Source organism: Muscardinus avellanarius (genome assembly GCF_963383645.1).
Source record: "Muscardinus avellanarius genome assembly, chromosome: 16".
Taxonomy (NCBI): Eukaryota; Metazoa; Chordata; class Mammalia; order Rodentia; family Gliridae; genus Muscardinus; species Muscardinus avellanarius.
Window position 1 is genome coordinate 11,385,711 of NC_137802.1, and position 22,235 is coordinate 11,407,945.

A 22,235-nucleotide genomic window follows, 5' to 3' on the forward strand; every position below is an offset into this window, starting at 1 on the left:
ACTCCCGTAATGCCAGTACTCAGGAGGCTGACACACAAGATGACAAGTTCTTAGATAGCCTTAGCAACTTAGTGAGGTTCTCAGCAACTTAGCAAGCTCCCGTTTCCAAATAAAAAATGAAAGAGGGCTGGGGGGTGTAGCTCAGAGGCAGAATGCCCCTGGGTTCAATTCCTAGCACCCTCCCCCCCCAAAAAAAAATTGCAGTGGTCATGGGAGTCGCAGCAGCCCCGTGCTCGTTTTTCTCTCATGAGAACAGCAAAGCAAAGGAGCCCAGGACACCTGAGCTTCTGTGTCCTCACCCTGGCTTCCGCTCCCGTCGACGTATCTGTACCACCAGTTCGTGAATGCTTATGATCCACAGAGAATGGCCTCTAGTCCACTGCACTCTGAGCCTGCTAAGGCTCACAGCCTGCTATTCTACTTATTTTAACAAAAACCTCACTCGCTGTATGGTTCGGAAGTATCTAAAATGTGTTTCAGAAATTAATGAAAATAACTGGGAGATTCCAAAGGCTGGAAAACAAAGAGGAGGAGCCTCCTGAAAAGAAGAGGGAGAAACGAAACGAGAGATGCGAAAAGCCAGAAGAAAGCAGCCACGGCCTGAAGACACAAGCCAGCGTCCAAGCAGGTCCCACAAGCCCCGCCCACAAGATGACGGGGCCGCACAAGCCCCGCCCACGCGGTGAAGCGCCCCGCCCCTCCTCGGAGGCCCTCCTCACATCCGCCCCGCGTATCAAAGTAGGAGGCGCTGAAAACCGAGCCTTCCAACAACAGAAAAGCTCAGAACCACTCAGAGGCTCCAAAGGCATTTTCATCTACCCTACAGAGCTCTCTGCAGACACTGAACACAGTTTTAAACTTAACCAATGTTTCTCTTGTTTTATCTATACAAGGAGAACTAAGAGAAAACAGCAATAACGTGAATCCAACTTTAAATTTTAGAAAAGTGTGGGATGTGGTGACACACACACTAGTCATCCCAGTACTTGGGAGGCCGGGATGGGAACCAGAGGAGCCTCCGCAAAATAACAAGCACCTCGGCAATTTAGTGAGACCCTAAGTCAGCCTTTTTTCTTTTTGTGTGTGTGTTTGTGTGTGTTTTTAATTCAAAGGTACTGGAGATTGAACCCAGGGGCATTCTACCTCCAAGCTACACCCCCAGCCCTATGTTTATATTCTTTATTTTGAGACAGGGTCTTACTAGGTTGCAGAGGGCCTTGCTAAGGCTGGCCCCAAACCTGCGATCCTCCTGTCTCAGCCTCCCAAGTACTGGGATTACAAGCGTGCGTCACCACGCCCGGCTCAGTCATTTTTTCTTAGTTTATGTCAATAAACGCTGAAAGTTTGTCATACTAAATATTAAACAGTATTTTGTGAAAATGTACTAAAAGATAAAAATTATCACAGTATAAAAATTATCTTAATGAAATTAAGATAGCATAAATCAAAAGTGGTAACTTCAATACATTACATTTGCATCACATACATAGGTTCACAATGGGCAGGATAAACTCGTAGATTATTATTTAAGGAAAAAAGGTGATGATAATGGATAAATTAAAAAAATGTTAACCTAGGCCATAGCTGCCTTATCTCTGCTTTCTATATATTTACATCATGGGTGAACCATTCAAGAAAGTTTTTGTCACTGTATTTCAAAGGAAGTCAATGTTCAGCCAATAATGACTAAGCATTTTTATTACATAAAATTTTTTTACATACTAGAAATGTTCTCTCTCCATATTAAACTTTTCCCCTATTACAAATTTACTTAAAAATGATAATTATAAAAGATAGTCATCTTTCTTTCACAGACCATAAGTAAATAAACAGAAGATGAAATGTGTGTGTGTGTGTGCGTGTTACTGAACTCAGGGCATTCTACAACTGAGCTACATCCCTAACTCTGTATTTTTTTTTATTCTGACACAGGGTCTTGCTAACTTGCTGAAGCTGGCTGTGAACCAGAAATCTTCTTGTCTCAGCCTCCCATACACTGAGATCACAGGCATGCACCACCATACCCAGCTACATTATATTCTGAAATACTTTTATGTTAACTGGAGAATAGTCATCTTAACATGAGCTTTTTTTGTAAATGTATTTATACAAGTTTAAAGTTCAAAATGCATTTGTTTTAGCTTTATCAATGTATTTTATAGAAAAATCTATACTGTATTCTATAAGGACTAGTGCCCTAATGCAAATGTGGGAAAGGGAAGGGCGAGAGAGAAGAAATCAGTTTTGTTTTGAAGAAAAATTTTAATGCATTAAATGTCTGCTTTAAAATAAGCGAATTTTTAAAGCATAGTGTCTTTAATGCAACTATGTACTTTATGTACCATCATCTTAAAAGTGGACTTTCCTTGCTGGGCGTGGTGGCGCACGCTTGTAATCCCCGCGCTTGGGAGGCGGAGACAGGAGGATCGCGCAGGTTCGAAGCCAGCAGCGCTGGCGTAAGAGACCCTGTTTCAAAAATATAAAATAGGTCTGGGAGTGTAGCCCGGAGGTAGAAGGGCTTCCAGGAACCCCAGTACCACCAAAAAAAAAAAAAAAAAAATGGACTTTCCTCAACTTGTGATTTATAGTTAAGCCTCAATATTTATAATATTTTTCTATACCTGTATATCTGAATATCTATATACTTATTTTTTTCTATCTCAATTATAAGCAAAAACAAGAACAATTTCAGACAAGAATGTAACAATGCTTTATTTGCTTTGGAGGTTTTTTGAGGGGGTTTTGCTTTTTGACTGGGGAGGTGTAATGAAAAATGGAAGCTCTTTTAACGTAAAATTACCATGGTTGGTTAGTTGAAACAATAGTGGACACATTCCCAATACCAAGATGGATATGAAAAGTAGGAGAATATCAAAATTTGTAGCTTACTTTGTGCCTTTTCACAGAAGTTTATCTGAAAGCCTAAAGTAAAAGAGATAAGTTCCAGTTCATTTACTGTAAATCAAACAAACCAAAATTAGAACATGACATTGCATTTGTATATTACATTTTGAATAAAACGAATCCAAGAACAGTTCGAATCACACTGCCCCACCAATACAAAGACAGCACGAGGGCATCTTTAAAAGCTCAGCTGTATCGTAAAGCTCTACAACCAGGTTTAAATTTTAAGTGTTACACCGTCTTAATCTTCACTTTTTGCATCTATTCAATAAGAGAGGAGCTATTAGCCCCTGGAAGTTTTACTACAGCCCCATCAACTTTTGCGATGTGTTCGACCTACAACCTCAGAATATACCACAAGCTATCTTACTAGCTCAAATTAGATTTAGAAGTACCCATAATTAATTACCACCCAAGATTCAAAAGTGTTAGTAGTTTCGTTTTGTTTCTGTAGGTAGAATAACCCACACTCATTCTACTGAGCTATACCCACAGCCCCATTTTATTTTGAAACAGAGTCTCGCTAGGTTGATGAGAGTATCACTATTTGCTGCAGCTGTCTTGGAATCTGAGTTCAACCCCTAACACCACACCCACACACACACACACACACACACACACACACACACAAAGCCTTCACAAAATATTACTTCACACTCGTCCCTGCCTAGTTTATTGAATGAATATGTAGCCTCATGAGTAGTCAACCCATACTTTTATTTATTATTGCTTTGGAGAATAAAATAAGGAAAACAAATTAGAGTTAGTTCTTGCTTATACAAATTCAATCGAAACATGTAAGGAAGGCAGGCATGGTGGCACACACTTGTAACCCCAATACTTGGGAGGCTGAGACAGGAGAACTGCAGTTTCATGGCCAGCCTCGGCTACTTGGTGAAGCCCTCCACAACTTCGTGAGACTGTTTCAAAATAAAGAATAATAATAAAAAAAAAAAAGTACTGAGGATGTAGCTCGGAGTAGAATGCATCTGGGTTCAAGGTTCAATCCCTGGTACCACTACATACATACATACGGGGGCGGGGGGTTATGTTTAAGTAGTCTTTCTCATCCAGTAGCTAAAATTCTTAGGATTCTAAGAGACGGGTATCATGTACACAGCACTACAATGCAAAAGGCTACTGTAGCTACTCTGACCCAAGGCTCCTCTGGCACTCAACAAAAGCAACTCACTGCCGGCTACCACTGGGAACGCAAAGACTTGTGGGAAGCAGCCCTGGCCGACCCGGAAGGCAGTGCGCCACGAAAATCAATATGGTTCCCACTGAACGTGCAGCAGGAGAGAATCCAGGAAGAGAGACGGACATCTGCGGCACTCTAAGCCTAAGCATCTGTCAGTCAGACGTCCGGCTTCCTACCAGGAAAGATGGGCAGAGCCAGTCAGGGGAGCTCTCTGGGTGCACCAGTGGGAGGGACAGAGCACTGAGGAGCCTGCACAGAGCTCAGAAAGGAGCCTCCCCACAGGGGCCCCAAAGGGAACCGCTCCTCCTCCACAGCAGCAGGAGGCTGGGCAAGCCTGGAACAATCTCAAGGCAGGATTCTTTGTGGCTCTAAAGATGGCGGGTGGCTGCTCTTTACTGGCAAGATAAAAAAGGAGGTGAGAGAGAGGTGAACAGATGAGCAGTCTGAATGGCCAATGGGCAAAAAATGAAAGGTGTCTGAAGAACCAGAGTTGGAACTGTAAAAAAAAAAAAAAAAAAAAAAAATACAAGATAGAATGTATAATAAATAGGAAAAAGGAAAAAGGGCCGGGCTATGGCTCAGTGGTAGAGTGCTTGACTATCATGTACAAGGTCCTGGGTTTGCTCTTAACATTCTAAACAAACAAACAAACAAACAAATAAATAAATATTTTTACCAGTACTCGGGATTGAACCCAGGGGCACTCTACACTGAGCTATACCCCCAGCCTTTTTTAAATTTTCTCTCTTGAAACAAGGTCTCATGAAGTTGCAGTGGCTGGATTCAAACTTGCCATCCTCCTGCCTCAGCATCCCAAGTACTAGGGTTACAGGTGTGAGCCGCCACAAATGGCTAAGTAAGAATTTTTTAAGGTATATGTGACTGAGAATAGTAGACTGTCACCAATTAGTATTCTAACACATTACGGACTAAACCCAGTCTAAATGCTAAAAAAAACTCTCAAAACTTAAAACTTCTGACATGAGTACAGAATCAATTCAAGTCGCTACAGTGGGAGGGGGAAAAATTCTCAAGGCATAACTATAAACTTGCTCTTTTTACTGAGAGGTAAAGTAATCACCAACTGAATGAATTCTGAGTCCTAAAACAAGCATTCACCCGTCAGCGTTCTTTCTCACTCAGCAAAGACTTAGTAGTAAGTACTGGCAAAACAAGGGCTAAATTAGCCAGCACCAAATATAATGGCTCACCATTTCTGTGAATTACATGACTTTTCTAAATATTGTTAATTAAACAAGGTAAAAAGCTATTTCAGCTAAATCATTTTACACCTCTCGAAGACTGTGTATGGGCACACGTGCACACATGTGGGCGTATACCTATTCACAAAGAAGACCTGGGAAAGTCAGAAAGTTAGTTTGGGGAAAGCGCCTAACGGCTCAAAGCGCTGGTACAAGATGGCGGAAGGAGATCTGAGAACGCCTCCCCAGGTGCTCATCTTCCCAAAGTGCAAGTCTGTGGCTGTGGATAGAGTCTACTAACTCCGTTCACACAGACTCAGCTTGCGCTTCCCCTGTCCCACACGCTCTCTTCCCATTCACTGACGTGTCTCTGGGAACACTAAGTATCAGCTGAGCCTGCAGGTAAGTGCTTATTTTAAGTCTTGTGTGCCTGACTCCTTTATATTCCTGAGAGTTATCTGTACCTGGGACTTAATTTTACATGGTCATCCACTTCAACTCCCTTATTACAAGAGATGAGAGATATCTGAATCATGTTCGCTTTTCCTGGTCCCGGGCAAGTTTAAGTAACTCTTAGATCCTTCCAAGAATAAATATCAAGGCATAACAGGGTAAAAAGCTGGTAAAGTTACAAAAGAAATACAGCTGTGCATCAGGGTCTGCTGCTCCCCCTCCTCTCCCTGGCCTCTCCCGCCCTCATTCACACCCTTTTCCCTCCTTCTCACTCTTCAATTTTGAGATCTAATAACTGGCTACAACCCAATCCTACAATATAATGTATTTATAAAAAAGAAAAAAGTGAGTTAGCCCACAGTAGCTAAAAAGCCTGTTTAAGATGTAAGAAACAAAAAGCAAACATTATTATAAAGTAGAAGAGTATCAGAACAGCCGTCTAGTTTCTTTCACTTGAAATGAGGTTCACTTGAAGCCTTGTTTTCTCACTTATTCATAACATTAAGAATAAATTCAGGTAATTTTAGAATCTGAAAGCTGTCTTCAGCCAGGCATGGTGGTGCACCTTGTAATCCCAGGACGTGAGAGGCTGAGACAGGAGGACTGCAGGTTCAGTGACAGCCTCAGCAAGTAGTGTGAGTCATCAACCTACTGAGACCCCATTTCACAATAAAATAGAGCTAGAGGTGTAGCTCTGAGATAGAATGGCCAAGTTCAATCCCCACCACTACAAAAAAAAGGAAAGAAAACTGTGTCTTCAGCTAATTTTGCTTTCATAAGAGCCCTTCTGGGGTTTTACAGTTCCTTCCTCTAGGTGGACAGTACAAGCCGGCACAAGGCTGGGCCTACATGGTTTCCCACATCCTCCACGGCTCCTTCTTATTCCTTAGACTTCTGGATTTGTGCGCTGCTTTCGAAAGCGTATTAAGAACCACACTATTAACTCAGGCTAACATAAAAGGAAACCGGCTGCTTTTCTGAGCCATGGCCCCTAGACTAGGCCACAAAATCTTCTCTGGCCATAAGCATAAAGAGTCTAGTTGTAAAAAAGTACGTTAAGCCGGGCGTGGTTGTGCACACTTGTAATTCCCCGTGCTTAGGAGGCAGAGACAGGAGGATTGCTGGTTCGAAGCCAGCCTCGCTGGGTTAAGAGACCCTGTTTCCAAATCAAAATATAAAATAGGTCTGGGAGTGTAGCCCAGAGGTAGAAGGGTTTCCAGGAACCCCAGTACCACCAATAAATAAATAAATACATACATACATACATACATACATACATACATTAAAATATTATTTATCTTAGGCCAGGCGTGGTGGCACACGCTTGTAATCCCCGCGCTTGGGAGGCTGAGACAGGAGGATCGCACAGGTTCGAAGCCAACCTCAGCTACTTAGTGAGGCTCTCGGTAACTTAGTGAGACCCTGTTTCCAAATAAAGTATAAAAAATTAGTCTGGGAGTGTAGCCCGGAGGTAAAAAGCCCCTGTACCACAAAAAAAAAAAAAAAAAAAATTATTTATCTTGAAAAAATACACTTAACCAAAATAAATGTCACTGTTTTCAATCACACCACACACATACACACGCACACACACACACACACAAACACACACACACACAAACACACACACACACACACAGTCTAGTTGCTGGTCAATTTCCAACTTCAACCTTAAAATTTTGACACACGCATTACACTACGGCTACCCATCCTACATCATCTAGGCTGTAACCTAAGCTTGTCCTAAATCTGTTCCACAAACTTCCTGCTGAATTTTTCCCCTTAAGTTTCCTTTCTTCGCCTTTCTTAAACTTTGTCAAAAGGGAGCATCCTTACTCTAGCAGTTACAAGCTGTTTGCATCATGGTTTCATAAACCAAATTCTTTCCACGTTTTTTAAACTCAGGATTTTGTTGTCTGGACATGCCAGTTCTTTTTCTTCCTGCGGCCACTGGCCACCTTATTTATTCCTCGGCCATGTAATTCACACCATGTCATCTTCTCAAGCCCGTGCCGTGAAGCACAGTAGACTCGGGGAAAGCAACAATTTTTTTTTTTTTTTTTTTTTTTTTTTACTTTGGCCAAGGATCTAACCTCTATCCGACTCAATTTCCTCATCTGTAAAATGGGATAATAACCATTGTCTTGTGCTGATTAAAATGCCCAAAACGGAGCCGAGGACAGGGCAAGTGGCTTCCGTCAGACATCATTCCCGATCCTTCCCTTGGGAGAGCAATAATCAGGGGATCTTCCCTACCTTCCAGGTGTTCACGAGGCCAGCTTAACCTGCCCCGAGCCAGCCCTTCTCCCTTCGTTCGTCACCTTTAGGAAATTGAAAGGAAAGGACTCTGGAGGACCCCCGGGGCCGCCTGCCACTCTCTACCCACGATACGATACATATCTTCTGGTTTTCGGCCGTGGTTCCTGGCTCATAACTCTGCCGATGGCAGGCCACAGAAACTAGAATTTCTCTTCCACAATTAAGCCTTTCACTGGAACTCTAAGTCTCTCCTTTCTGTCTTGGGCGTGTAGCTCAACGGCAGGACACCTGATCGGCATGTGCTAGGCCCGACTTCCATCCCTAGAAAGAAGCGTGGAATAAATTAATTCTCTGACCGCCCCTTGTCTAAAAGACCTCCTCGCTCCAGAGGCGTCTAGCACGGAAGGAAGAATGCTACACAGAAAGCCTAACGCAGACAGGCCCGGCTAGGTTTCCCTACCCAGTCTATCAGCACTTGACATGCAAGGAAGGATCCATAAAACCCGAAGGACAGGGCTCGAGAACTCGTGGATAGCTAGGGAATGCCTGGGAGCTCCCAGCCCCTCCCCTCAGCCCTCAGCCTCTGCATCTTTTCATATCTTTTGTAAATACCCTTTATAATAAACTCCTAAGTGTGTCAAGCATATTAGCTGGACCTGAAGAAGGGACTGTGGGAACTCCAGTTTATAGGCTGTGGGTAAGAGACATGGGGAAACTCCCGGGACTTGTGACTGGCATCCCAAGGGCGGCTGAGAGACTCCGACCTGTGGGAGCGGATGCCGCCTCCAGGGGCCTCAGAGCTGAACCGAGGATGCCCAGTGGTGTCTGCTACTGAACTGAGCATCTGCCTGCTGGTGGAGAGAAGTCTCTGCACCTTTTGAGGTCACAGCAGTCTTGCCTGTTACTTACTGTGATGGAAAGAGAACAGAGGAAGATACTGTTTCTCTGGTTTTACAGAGAAACTGTAGATTGCTGTCCTGAGGAACAGCAATCCCAAAAAGTAAATACTTTCCCCTCACAGACACCTAACCCAGATTCCAAGCAGACTGCCGAAAGCAAAGGAACCACGCAGCACCATTTACTTTTTACCAAAGCCAGGCAATAAAAAAAATAAATAATGGCTTCCCAAATATATACATTCACACGCTGAGAGGATATATATCTGAGTTAATGTCTGGCAACGCTTTTTTTTCTTTGAAATTCTGTTTGAGCGATTCTGAGTAAAATGAAATACACCTTGAAAGAGCTCTGCGGTATCCACTTACTCCTCTTTCTCAGTGTGGGGAATGATATGTTTTTCTTGAAGATCAAGATGTGTCTGATGCAGCTGCTTTCTTCTTTCAAAAGACCCACCTTAGCTGGGCATGGTGGCACACACCTCTCACTCCAATAGTTGGAAGGCTGAGAACAGAGTTCAGTTCAAGGACAGCCTCAGGAAGTATTAAGTGAGACATTCATCAACCTAGCAAGACCCTGTTTCAAAAATAACAATGAATAAATAAAAATAAAAATAAAAATAAAAATAAAAATAGGGTTGGGATGTAGCTTAGAGACAGAATGCCCCTGGGTTCAATCCCTAGTAACACACATGTACAGTCACACGTACTCCCGCATGTGCGCGCATGCGTGCACGCACACACACACACACACACACACACACACACACACTCCATCTTGCCAGGTACGGTGGAACATGCCTGTAATCCTAATACTTGGAAGGCTGAGACAGGAGGACCCAAGGGTCAAAGCCAGCCTCAGCAACTTAACAAGGTCCTCAGCGATTCAGACCCTGTTTCAAAATAAAAGATAAGAGCCTGCCATGGTGGCGCATGCTTGTAATACTAGTACTTGGGAGACTGAGACAAGAGGATCATAGGTTCACAGCCAGTCTCAGCTACTTAGTGAGAACCTCTGCACCTTAGCGAGACCCTGTTTCAAAATAAAGAATGAAGAGCCAGGCGTGGCGGCGCACGCTTGTAGTCCCAGCATTTGGGAGGCTGAGATAGGAGGATAGCAGTTTTCAGATAACCTCAGCTACTACTTAGTGAGGCCCTTTGCAACTCAGTGAGACCCTGTCTCAAAATAAAGATTAAAAAATAGGGCTGGGGTGTAGCCCGGAGGTAGAATGCCCCTGGGTTCCATCTCCAATACTGCAAAAATAAAAAAATTTTAAAAAATTTTAAAAAAAATTAAAAAATAAAGAGTGAGAGCTGGGCGTGGTTGTGCACACTTGTAATTCCAGTACTTGGGAGGCTGAGACAGGAGAATCGCAGGTTTGAAGCCAGCCTCAGCTAGTTAGTGAGGCCCTTTACAACTCAGTGAGACCCTGTTTCAAAATAAGGAGTAAAAAATAGGACAGGGGGTTTATCTTGGAGGTAGAATGTCCCTGGGTTCCATCCCCAGCACTAAATAAATAAATAAATTGAATTGAAATTAAATGAAAAACAGAGCTGGAAGCCCAGCAAGCATGCTGGCGCATGCTCATAATCCCAGTACTTGGGAGGCTGAGACAGGAGGGTCACAGGTTCGCGGCCAGCCTCCGTTACTTAGTGAGGACCTCTGCACTTTAGTGAGACCCTGTTTCAAAACAAAGAAGAAACAAAAAGGCTGGAGGTTAGCTCAGAGGTAGACTGGCCCTGGGTTCAATCCCTGTGCTACAAAAAAGTAAAAAATAAAGCTGGGCATGATAACACACACTTGTAATCCCAATACTTGGGAAGCTTAGACAGGAGGATCACAAGGCCAATCTCAATAATTTCATGACACCTTGTTTCAAAAAAAAAAAAAAACCAGGACTAGAAGTGTAGCTCAGAAGTAGAATGCCCTTGGGTTCAATCCCCAGTACCACAAAAAAAGAAAATTTTAAAAAAACAAGATAAAAAATAAAATGGGCCTGGAAGTTTAGCTCAGAGGTATACACCACCCCTGTGCTCAATCCCCAGTACTACACACACAAAAAAAAAAAAAAAAAAAAAGAGGCCCAATTTGAGTGGTGTTAACGACTAGCCAGTGGTCGTTTTCAGTGCAGCCAGTTAGGCCAACCTCCCAAGTTCACATCCTTGAATCCTTTCTGTAAGTACACATTAAACTCCCAACCTTGCTTAAAGTGTGAAGAGACACCTGAGGGCTGTGCAGAGGTGGGAGAAAGAGATAGGCAGGCCCCTTAACAAAGACAGTAATTTGCCCAAATGACAACTAAAATCAGAATAAAAACATAACAGTTATTCATCTTTAAAATAAACAAGTTCCTTTTACATACCATATACAGTGTTAAGGGGATCCTAACTTTCGAGTCCATACTGGCATCTTGGGTCAATACCTAATTCAAGTCTTCTATTCACTTGCAGATTCCCAAACACAATGCCTCCGGATTAAGATGCCACTATTGAACTCTGTTACCCAAAGAACATCAAGGAGGGCCAGGAGAGCCAGGCATGGGGCACCTCCCTGTAATCCTGCACTCGGGAGGCCGACACAGGACGACAGCCTCTCATCATCCTAGTGAGACCCTGTTTCAATATAAAAATTAACAATAGGGCTGGAGGCAGAATGCCCTGGGTTCAATCCCCAGGACAAAGAAGCCAGAGCTGATGGTGCAAGCCCGTAACCCCAGTATCTGAAGGGCTAAACAGCAGGACTGCAGGTTAGAGGCCTGCCTGCCTCAGAAATTTAGCAAGACCCTCAGGAACTCAGACCGTGTTTCAAAATTAAAAAATAAAAAGGTCTCAGAGTATATAGCTTGGAGGTAGAAAGCTCCTAGTTTCCAACCCCAGGGACAAGAAAAGACAAGGCACGGTGGCACACACCTGTAATCCCAGTACTTGGGAGGCTAAGAAAGGAGAATTACAGGTTCGAGGGCAGCTTCAGCAAACTAGCAAGCCCCTGTTTCAAAAATAAAATAAAAACTAAAGGGATGGGGTGTTGCTTGAAGGTAGAAGGCCTCTGGGTTCAATTCCCAGCACAAAAAAGACAAAAAAGAAGCAACAAGCCTTCAAAATCAAAATCAACCTAAATAGTGCCTAGTTGCATGGCTGAAGCCTAAAATAACCTCTCATCTGTTTCTGAATCTGCATCTCTTCTGGAAAAGACTGTTGCTCCAAACTCTGAATGGCTGACATGATTAAGGAGAGCTCGGAGTGTGAGCCCATGAAGAACAGGAAAAAGAACAACGGCAAGTTGAATTCCGGCATGATGGCACACACCTGCCGTCCCAGTGCTTGGGAGGCTAACACAGGAGAAACACAGACCCAAAGCCAGCCTCCGCAATTTAGCAAGACCCTGTTTCAAAATAAAACATAAAACAGTGGCCGGGCGTGGTGGCGCACGCTTGTAATCCCCGCGCTTGGGGGGCTGAGACAGGAGGATGGTACGGGTTCAAAGCCAGCCTCAGCTACTTAGTGAGGCTCTCGGCAACTTAGTGAGACCTTGTTTCCAAATAAAATAGAAAATAATTCTGGGAGTATAGCCCGGAGGTAGAAAGCCTCTGGGTTCCACCCCCCGAATACCATAAACAAATAAATAAATAAATAAATAAATAAATAAATAAATAAATAAATAAATGCTGGGGTGTGGCTAAGAAGTAGATTATCCTGGGTTCGATCTCCAACACCATAAAAAAAATTAAATACTTAATTAGTTAAAAATAAAACCACCCCAGGCAAGGCCAGTGCTGGGGTCTCCAAGACAGGGACTGGAGCCTGCTGAGGGGTTAGGACAGTGACAGGGCCAGCAAGGCCAGGACTGGAGCCTGCTGTGAGGCAAGGCCGGTGCTGGGGCCTCTGAGGCCGGGATCGGAGCCTGCCGAGGGGTGAGGCAGGAGCTGGGGCCAGTGAGGCCGGGATTGGGGCCTCCTATGAGGCAAGGCCAGTGCTTGAGCCAGCGAGGCCGGGATCAGAGTCTGCAGAGGCGCCAGACTGGCGCCAGGGCCTTCAGGAGCGGGATCAAAACTTGCAATGCGGCATACAGAGAGAAACATACAGAAAATAGAAAATCAGATGCTTTCCCTAATATGCAAAAACTAGGAAAAAATGGATAATGGGAGGAGACCTAGTTGATGAAAAAGCCCCATGGAAGAGCAATTAAGGTGACCAATCAGAGAGGATGGGATGGGGGAAGATGGAATTTCTTCAAAGCGCATGATATACGTAAACAAATGAATCAATGTTAATCACCAAATCAAGCATGGGATTGAGGGAGGGGAGGGAATGGGAGGGGATGAGGGCTACTTGGATGATGTGTGCTTGTATACCCTCACAAGTCATGTATTCCATTGTGATGTTTGACTACAATGGACCAATAAAAATATATATTAAGCCGGGCGTGGTGGCGCACGCTTGTAATCCCCGCGCTTGGGAGGCAAAGACAGGAGGATCGCGCAGGTTCGAAGCCAGCCGCGTGCACTGGCTTAGGAGACCCTGTTTCCAAATAAAAATGTAAAAATAGGTCTGGGAGTGTAGCCCGGAGGTAGAAGGGCTTCCAGGAACCCCAGTACCACCAAAAAAAAAAATATATATATATATATATATATATATATATATATATATAGTGTTATTAAAAATATGAGCTCGATTTGACAAAAAATAAAAAATAAAACCACCCCACCCCTAGTTGGACACATTACTCAAATGTCAGTTGCCTAATCTAATTATTTCAAAACAATAAAAGTAAGTGGGGATGGAGAGATATCTTTTTTTACACCAAAAAAGAAAGGAAGGAAGGGAGGGAAGGAATAGCTCAATGTACAGGATTAATTAATACCCATCCTAAGCAAGTTTCAGCACATGTTCACTCTGATAAGGCACATTACAGTAAAATGAAAGAAAATGTGTACTTTAAAAGTAAGATGTTGCTCTCATTAAAATTAAAATGGCCTCGTTTTTAAAGGAACATAAGAGAAATACAGCCAGGCAGACTGGCACATGCCTGTACTCCCAGTATTAGGAAGGCTGAGATAGGAGAATCTCAAGTTCAAAGCCAACCGTAGCAACTTAGGAGACCCTGTTTCAAATTCAAATATTAAAAAAAAAAAGAAAAAGGACAAGCCAGGCATGATGTACACTTGCAATCCCAGTAGTTGGGAGGCTGAGACAGGAGGATCGCAGGTTTGCAGTCAGGCTCAGCTACTTAGGGAAGCCCTCCACAACTGAGTGAGACCCTGTTTCAAAATGAAGAGTTAAAAATAAAGTTGGGGGTGTAGCTCAGAGGTAGAATGTCTCTGGGTACAATCCCCAGTACCACACACCAAAAAAAGAGAAATGCAATCGGTGCTTTAGGACTAATATGATGAGCTAGATTTGTATCAGATTATGATAAATAAATAGTAAACGATGTACTATGTAACACACTGGAAGAAGCAAACAATTCCAAGTTTGAAACTCTTCAGTGCCTGCATAATTCCATAATTCGGGTTATTTTCGCAGTACTGAGGATTGGGGGGGGGGGGGGGTTCCACCTCAGAGCTACAACCCCAATCCCTATTTTTTTAGTCTGTATTTCAAAACAGGGTCTGAGTAAGTTGCAGAGGGTCTCACTAAGTAGCTGAGGCTGGCCGAGAACCTGAATCCTCCTGTCTAGGCCTCCCAGGTACTGGGATTACAAATGTGCACTACCATGCCTGGCTTCACAATTCAGTTTTGGTTTTTCTTGTGGGCCTGGGGATGGAACCCAGGGACATTCTATTTCCGAGCCACACCCCCTGCCCCATTTTTTATTCTTTAAAAAATGGGGGTCTCACTGAGTTGCAGAGGGCCTCATTAAGTAGCTGCCTCTGTCCGAGAACTGCGATCCTCCAGTCTCCACCTCCCAAATGCTGGGATTACAAGTGTGCGCCACCACGCCTGGCTACAATTCAGCTTTTTAAACTACAGACTAAATGTTAAAAATAGAGAGCCAAATATAATCACTCACACACACACACACACACACACACACACACACACACACACACTTTTTTTAAAAAATATCTTTTCTTTTTCTTTTAAGACAGGGCTTTTAATGTTGCCCAGGCTGGCCAATCCTCCTGCCTCTCCCTCCCTAATACCTGGTACTACAGATATGTGTACACCATGCCTGACTTATATTTTATATATTCAAATATTATTGGGAGGGAAAAAAGTAAACTGACTTTAAATCTTCACATTTTCTTAACTGACACATTTTATTACATTTTAAAGCTTTATGTGTTTTTATAAAATAGAAGCCAAGTTATCATCCTTTTACTTAAACTGATACATACAAAATGCTCAAATGAGGTTATGTAGGTAAATAATGGACCAGAAGTTTACTGCTATATACCCATATTTAAGTCCTAAGAAGGAAAAATAAAACAACTGCTCAAATCAGCGCATTAGAAACCAGAGGCACCTACAACATGTACTTTATAGCTATTCCTTGTAACAAGTGCTTTACCTATGGCTCAGTGTTCTTCAGAATTATGAATTCAAACTATTCTAACCACTTTAGGAAAATATTTTTTCAAAACTGACATTTTGGCCGGGTGTGGTGGCACACATTTGTGATCCTAGTACTTGGGAGGCTAAGACAGAAGCCTTAGCAAGTAGTGAGACCCTCATCAACCTAACAACAGTTTTGAAATTAAAATAAAAACTGGGCTTGGAGGCACAAGCCTGTAATCCCAGCGCTTGGAAGGCTGAGACAGGCGGATCGCACAGAGGTTCAAAGCCAGACTCAGCTACTTAGTGAGGCTCTCAGAAACTTAGACCCTGTTTCCAAATAAAGTATAAAGTAGGTCTGGGAGTATAGATTGGAGGTAGAAAGCTCCTGGGTTCCACCTCCAGTACCACCAAAAAAATTAAATTAAATTAAATAAGGCTGGGAGTGTAGCTCAGAGGTAGAATGCCCCTGGGTTCAATCCCCAGTGCCACAAAAAAATATAAATAAATAAATAAATAAATAAATACTGACATTTTGAGCTGGGCATGATGGCACACACCTGTAATACCAGTACTTGGGAGGATGAGACAAGAGGATCACAGGTTCAAGGTCAGTTTCAGTAAGTAGCGAGTCTCAGCAACCTAGCAAAAACTTGTTTAAATAAATATTTTTAAAAGGAGCTTGGGGTAGAGATCAGAGGTAGAACACCCCTCAGTCCAATCTCAATATCACACACACACACACACACACACACACACACACACACACACACTTCCTCATCCACCCAAGTAAAAAGTTTAGGGAAAGGCTTTATTTTATCTTTATAATAAAGTTTACTCATGTTTAAGAGACCTTTTTCTATCTATTACATTTTAAATGACTAGTAACTCAAGCAGGTAAATACTGGTTTTTTTTTTTTTTTGGTACTAGAGGTTGAACCCAGAAGCATTCTACCTCTGAGCTACATCCCCAGTGTCCTTATGATTTTTTTATCTTGAAACAGGGTCTCACCAAGTTGCCGAGGGACCTCACTAAGTTGCTCAGTCTGGCCACCGCACCTGGCTATTAAATACCATTTCTGATAATCCTCATATACTTATAACTGTTTTATGATTTTTCAAAACACTTTCATATGCATTAATTAAATACTATGGTTCTCGCAAGCGTCCTCTAAGTTACGTATTATCTCTGTTTAAACAAATGAGAAACTCCAGAATTGAGAGAAGCTGGTAATGACCCCGAGGGTACAGAGCTTATACACAGCAGAGCAGCTACCTGAGGCTACATTTTTGGGGGTGCAAACCCAACACTCTCCTTACTTTTTGTTGTTGTTTCTTAAAACACTGCTATCTGCAAGTTAAAGCCAGCTGTTACCAACTACGGGGGGGAGGGGGATCACACAGACTAAAACACTTTTATTACAGAAGCTGCTGAACTCTCCACTAACTGGAAAGCACTATAAACCAGAATAAGCCATCTCCCCACATGCCAGCAGTGATGCTACCTCATATTATGTTCTAGACATTCTCCTTGCTCACCTGAGACTAAACACCTGCGGCTTTTCGCACGCCTCATCCGAACCTGGCTAAATCCACTGGGTTTTTCATTTGCCACAACAGAAAACTCAGGTCACAGGTAGGAAGGTTCTCAAATATGAACAGGTCAATCTCATACTTTTAAGTTGACTTAAAAATTTCTCGGGCTAGTTGGATGCAGCGTTACACAGCTGTAATACCAGTACTTAGGAGGCCAAGACAGAAGGATCTTAGGTTCGAGACCAACGCACCTGTTTTGGCAAAAAAATAAATAAATTAAAAAGGCTGGGGGGTGTGGCTTGAAGGTTGAACATCCCTGGGTTCAATTCCCAGTGTCACACAAGGGGGGGAAAAAAAAAAAAGAATATTCAAATCCAGAATAGGTAGACGATCGGCTATTGAAGCAGAATAGAGTCTCCTCTAGAATATTCTAAAAAAGGAATTGCTCAGTACTGAAGAATGGTTGACATCAGCCGGGCGTGCTTGTAATCCCAGCATTCGGGAGGGTGAGACAGGAGGATCCGGGTTCGCGGACAGTCTCAGCTACTTAGTGAGGCCCTCTGCGACTCAGTGAGACCCTGTTTCAAAATAAAGAATAAAAAAGTTGGGCTGGGGGATGTAGCTCGGAGGTAGAATGCCCCTGGGTTCCATCCCCAGTACCAAAAAAAAAAAAAAAAAAAGGAAAAAAAAAATGGTTGATAGCAACAGGCTACAGAGTAAGATACCCTAATACTGAAGCTGATAAAACTGTGTGGTAGGTCTGGAGGGGTTAGGGACTCCTTTACTAAGGAGAAACTACCACGGATAACAGGATTGTTGCTACACACGATGACAACAAGCACTGCCATCTTTACTATCCTCCAGGTCCCATGCTTCACATGCATTCTCAAAATTCCTACAAAACGAGCATTATTCTTACTTTCCTACTGAGACCTTGGAGGGATGAAGTACCTTGCCCATACTCACAGAAAGCTTAAATTCTGGTGAGGGGACACAAACCCAGGACTCTGGAGCTTCTATTCTTCAGCATTATGATAGAAAGAAAACCGTGTTTCCCAACTCTGACCGCTCTTGGGCCACAATGTCAAGCCATGCAAAAGTGTGCAGGGTTATCCAGTGCCCACCACGGTGTCTAGCTCATAAAATGATGTCCAGTATCTGTCGGTTGAAGTATAGGCCAATGCCAGGTGTGGTGGCGCACACTTGTCATCCCAGCATTTAGGAGGCTGAGACAGGAGGATCGCGATTCCGGGCCGGCCTCAGCTACTACTTAGTGAGGCCCCTTGCAACTCAGACCCTGTTTCAAAATAAAGCATAAAAAACAGGGCTGAGAAGCCAGGCGTGGTGGTGCGCGCTTGTAATCCCAGCATTTGGGAGGCTGAGAAAGGAAGATCACCATTTGTGGACAGCCTCAGCTACTTAGTGAGGCCCTTTGCAACTCAATGAGACCCTGTTTCAAAATAAAGAATAAAAAATAGGGCTGGGGCGTAGCTCGGAAGTAGAAATGTCCCTGGGTTCCATCCTCAGTACCGCAAAAATAAGTAAATAAATAAATGCCATAAAAGGTCTTTGGTAGATCAAGAATGGGAGGTTTGGCTCCAAAATAGCAAAATACACAAGAAAGAGAGATCCGAAGTTGCCGCTTCTGCTCAAGCTTTCTACCTTGGACTGGCTGAACAACATCCTGCGAATTTCAAGTGCTTCTCTTCATTCTGAGTGATCAAAGCAGTTCTAGAACAAGATATAACTAATTCGTTCCTGCACTGATTAAAGGTAGGCACGGTATTGATAAAAGAAAACTCAGGGGCTGGGGGCGTAGCTTAGTGGTAAGAGTACTGTTCTAGCATGTGCAAGGCCCTGGGTTCAATTCCTGACACTAAAGAGAAAGAAAGAAAAGTCAACACAATTCCAACAGAGGTCTGAGGTCCTTCTTCTCTCTTTTATTTATTTATTTATTTATCTTGTTTTTGGTGGTACTGGGGTTCCTGGAAGCCCTTCTACCTCTGGGCTACACTCCCAGACCTGTTTTTATACTTTTTTATTTGGAAACAGGGTCTCTTAAGCCAGCGCGGCTGGCGTCGAACCTGCGCGATCCTCCTGTCTCCACCTCCCAAGCACGGGGATTACAAGCGTGCGCCACCACGCCCGGCACTCTTCTCTCTTTTAAAAACTTTAAAAGTTCAGTTTACTGGATATATATATATATATATATATATATATATATATATATATATATATATATATATGAAAGGAGGATGCAGACCATCAGAGTAATTCTACTACAGGACTTAGATTGAGTTCCCAGAACACTCCAAGCTCTTACCTGCTTTGGGACCTTCACACTCACCTCTACCAACAACAACCCTCTTCTGTTCTTTCCAGACAGGCTTTCTCTGACCATTTTATCAAGCAGACTGCCCTCCCCTATGTCTTTCATCACAAAACTGGCTTGTCACCTTCCTGTAACACTTTTCCTCAATGAGTAATTTTTCTTCTTTACCTGCTTACAGTTTTCCCTCCTCTATCCTCACAAAGGGGTTAGCTCCATCAAGGTACAACAGTCCAATTCACTCTTCTCTATATATTCAGTGCCACCAAAAAAAATAAAATAAAAAAAAGAGCCTGACTCTCAGTAATTGCTATATATATATATATATATATATATTTTTTTTTTTTTTTTTGGTCAACAACAACAACAAAAATGTATACTGTTTTTTCCAACTGTCAACCTTCTCCCTCCTCCAAAATCTGAAATGTCTTTACAAGTTTTATGCAACAACTACTGCAGATAGACCAGACAATCCTAAACTATCATCTCACTGTTTCGTTCCCCCTTAAAACCACATACACTGAAAAGCTTACAATCAGAAACTTGTTTCTTTAACCTGCTGTGCATCATACTGGCCATCCAGTAACGAACTCAATTTGAATTAAATGGCTTAGGGCCCCCACAAAAACTGTCCTCTGAGAGCTGACATCATCCAGTCTCCATATCTATCACCGTTTCTTATATATACTGAAACTACCTTATGGGAAGTCATATAAAGATGAAAAAAAAATCCTATCTCTACTTCCTGAATCAAAGTGCTGCTTTTATAATCACAAATTATTCAACAAATGTCTGTTGAACCCCACCTAGACACAAAGAGCCCTTCAGAAAACGTTTAGCCAAAAGGCAACCATATTTATACCCACTAACAAGGATAACCCCACTGATTCTGTTAATAATCCAACATAAATAGTGTGCTAAAGTCATCCAGAAATTTCTGAGAGTCCCTGTCTTGAAAAAAAAAAAAAGCATTACTAGCCAGGCGTGGTGGAACAGCAAGAGTTTGGGGGGCTGAGACAGGAGGATCACGCAGGTTCGAAGCCAGACTCAGCTACTTAGTGAGGCTCTCAGCAACTTAGTGAGACCCTGTTTCCAAATAAAATATAAAATAGGGCTGGGAGCATAGCCGGGAGGTAGAAAAGCCTCTGGGTTCCACCCCCAGTACCAAAAAATAAAATTTAAAAAAAGCATACTAGCCAGGCATGATGGTGCACGCTTGTAATCCCAGTGCTTGGGAGGCTGAGACAGGAGGATCGCACAGGTTCGAAGCCAGCCTCAGCTACTTAGTGAGGCTCTCAGCAACTTAGTGAGACCCTGTTTCCAAATAAAATATAAAATAGGTCTGGGAGTATAGCGCTGAGGTAGAAAAGCTCCTGGGTTCCACTCCCCAGTAACACACACACACACACACACACACACACACACACACACACACACGAAAGGAAAAAAAAAGAAAGAAAACACCATTACTACTCAAAATTCCCCAGTAAACTTAAGGAAATGGTTGTAAAGGGGTCGGGCCTGGTATTTTCCCGACACCCCTGTCAAAGAGCTATAGAAAGCAAATAAGCCTTCCGAGTGGACGAAGCCATTAATTAGGAGAGCTGCCTCAAGATGTCCAGACACCATCATTTTGACCCCTCGCTCTCCTATCCCCTCTATGGTTACCTCTACCATTTAAACCCAAATCCAGCCTTCTATTTTTACCCTTATTCTCTCTTCTGCATGCAACGCGAGCACAGAAAAATCATCTCCGGCCTGCCACCAAAATATGCCTCCTCTCCCCATAGGCCCAGAGCCGTCTTACCTACCTTACTTACAGGTGGCACAGGCCTGAGCCCTCGCCCTCCCCCTTCCCCTTCCCCAGACACACGGGCACCTTCCTCCCCGCGCACACACACCGTGCATGCAAAAGTTTGGCAACGCCGAGGCTCCAGCAGCCCCGCGGAGCCCCGAGGCCGGCTCGGGGGGTCTGGTTCCAGCTGCGTCCCGGCTGGAAGCAAGATGGCCCTGCGCCGCGGGGCCGAGGGGCGCCGCTGCAGCCCTGCAGCCTGCAGCCTGCAGCCGCCGCCTACCTGGGCGTCCCCGGAAGCGGGAGCGGCGGCCCAGGTGAGCGGGGCCGCGGGGGCCAGGTGGGCCCGGGGGCTCGGAGGCCGAGCGCCCGCGGAGGCCGCGGCCGGGCCTGCGCGGCCCGCAGCCCCGACCCAGGCCCCGCGGCCGGCGGCCGGGCGGGAGCGGCGAGGGCGGAGGCGCGGGCGGCTTCCGCGGCCGCTCGGGCAGGCAGGCCGCGACGCGGCGGACGGCGCCGCCCGGGGCCCGGGGTCTCGGCGCGGCCGCCGTCCTTACCCTGCATGCTGCTGACGGCCGGGTGGCCCGGCGCCGGGGACCCGACGGAGCCCGGGGTGCCGCTGCCGCTGCCGCCCCCGGAGCCGCCGCCGCCGCCGCTCGGGCTCGGAGCCGCCATTGTTGGGAGTGAGGAGCCGAGCGGCGCCGCGGCGGCTGCAATGCAGCAAGCTCGGCCTCTCGCACGGCCGGGGGCGCGGCGTGCGCCTGGCCACGCCCCCGACACGCCCTCCGCCACGCCCCCGGCGCAGGCCACGCCCCCGGGCTGATGTGCGCTCCTCCGCAGGCCCTGGGACAGAGATGCTCGGGCGCTGGACCGCCCAGGTCTCTAGTGCCCTGGGCCCGGGTACCTGGACCAGGGCTGCTGCCGGCCAGCCCAAAACAGGCGTGTGTGTGTGTGTGTGTGTGTGTGTGTGTGTGTGTGTGTGTGTGTAAGAAAAGAGTGTTCATAACATTCCACAGAGGTCTGTGACCCCAAAACTTAAAAACCTCTTTATTTCAGCCGGTGTTGTGGCGCACGCTTGTAATCCCCGCGCTTGGGAGGCTGAGATAAGGAGGATCGCGCAGGTTCGAAGCCAGCCCCGCTGGCTTAGGAGACCCTGTTTCCAAATAAAAAT

General features: G+C 44.6%; 1 protein-coding gene across 3 annotated transcripts in view; it reads right to left on the reverse strand.

The window, feature by feature from the left end:
• The window catches only part of MAP2K4 (mitogen-activated protein kinase kinase 4), a gene marked incomplete at both ends in the record, with an annotated part of 110,437 nt that extends 88,698 nt beyond the window's left edge, over positions 1-21,739 (reverse strand). The window contains 2 exons of one of the 3 annotated variants that reach the window (XM_080712573.1): positions 2,890-2,922; positions 21,622-21,739. In XM_080712573.1, coding sequence (XP_080568699.1) covers positions 2,890-2,922; positions 21,622-21,739 — 151 coding nt within the window. Of the gene's footprint in view, positions 1-2,889; positions 2,956-21,621 lie in introns of all 3 variants that reach the window. The other 2 variants (XM_080712572.1, XM_080712574.1) reach the window with 2 other exon arrangements.
• Positions 21,740-22,235: the final 496 nt, after the last annotated feature.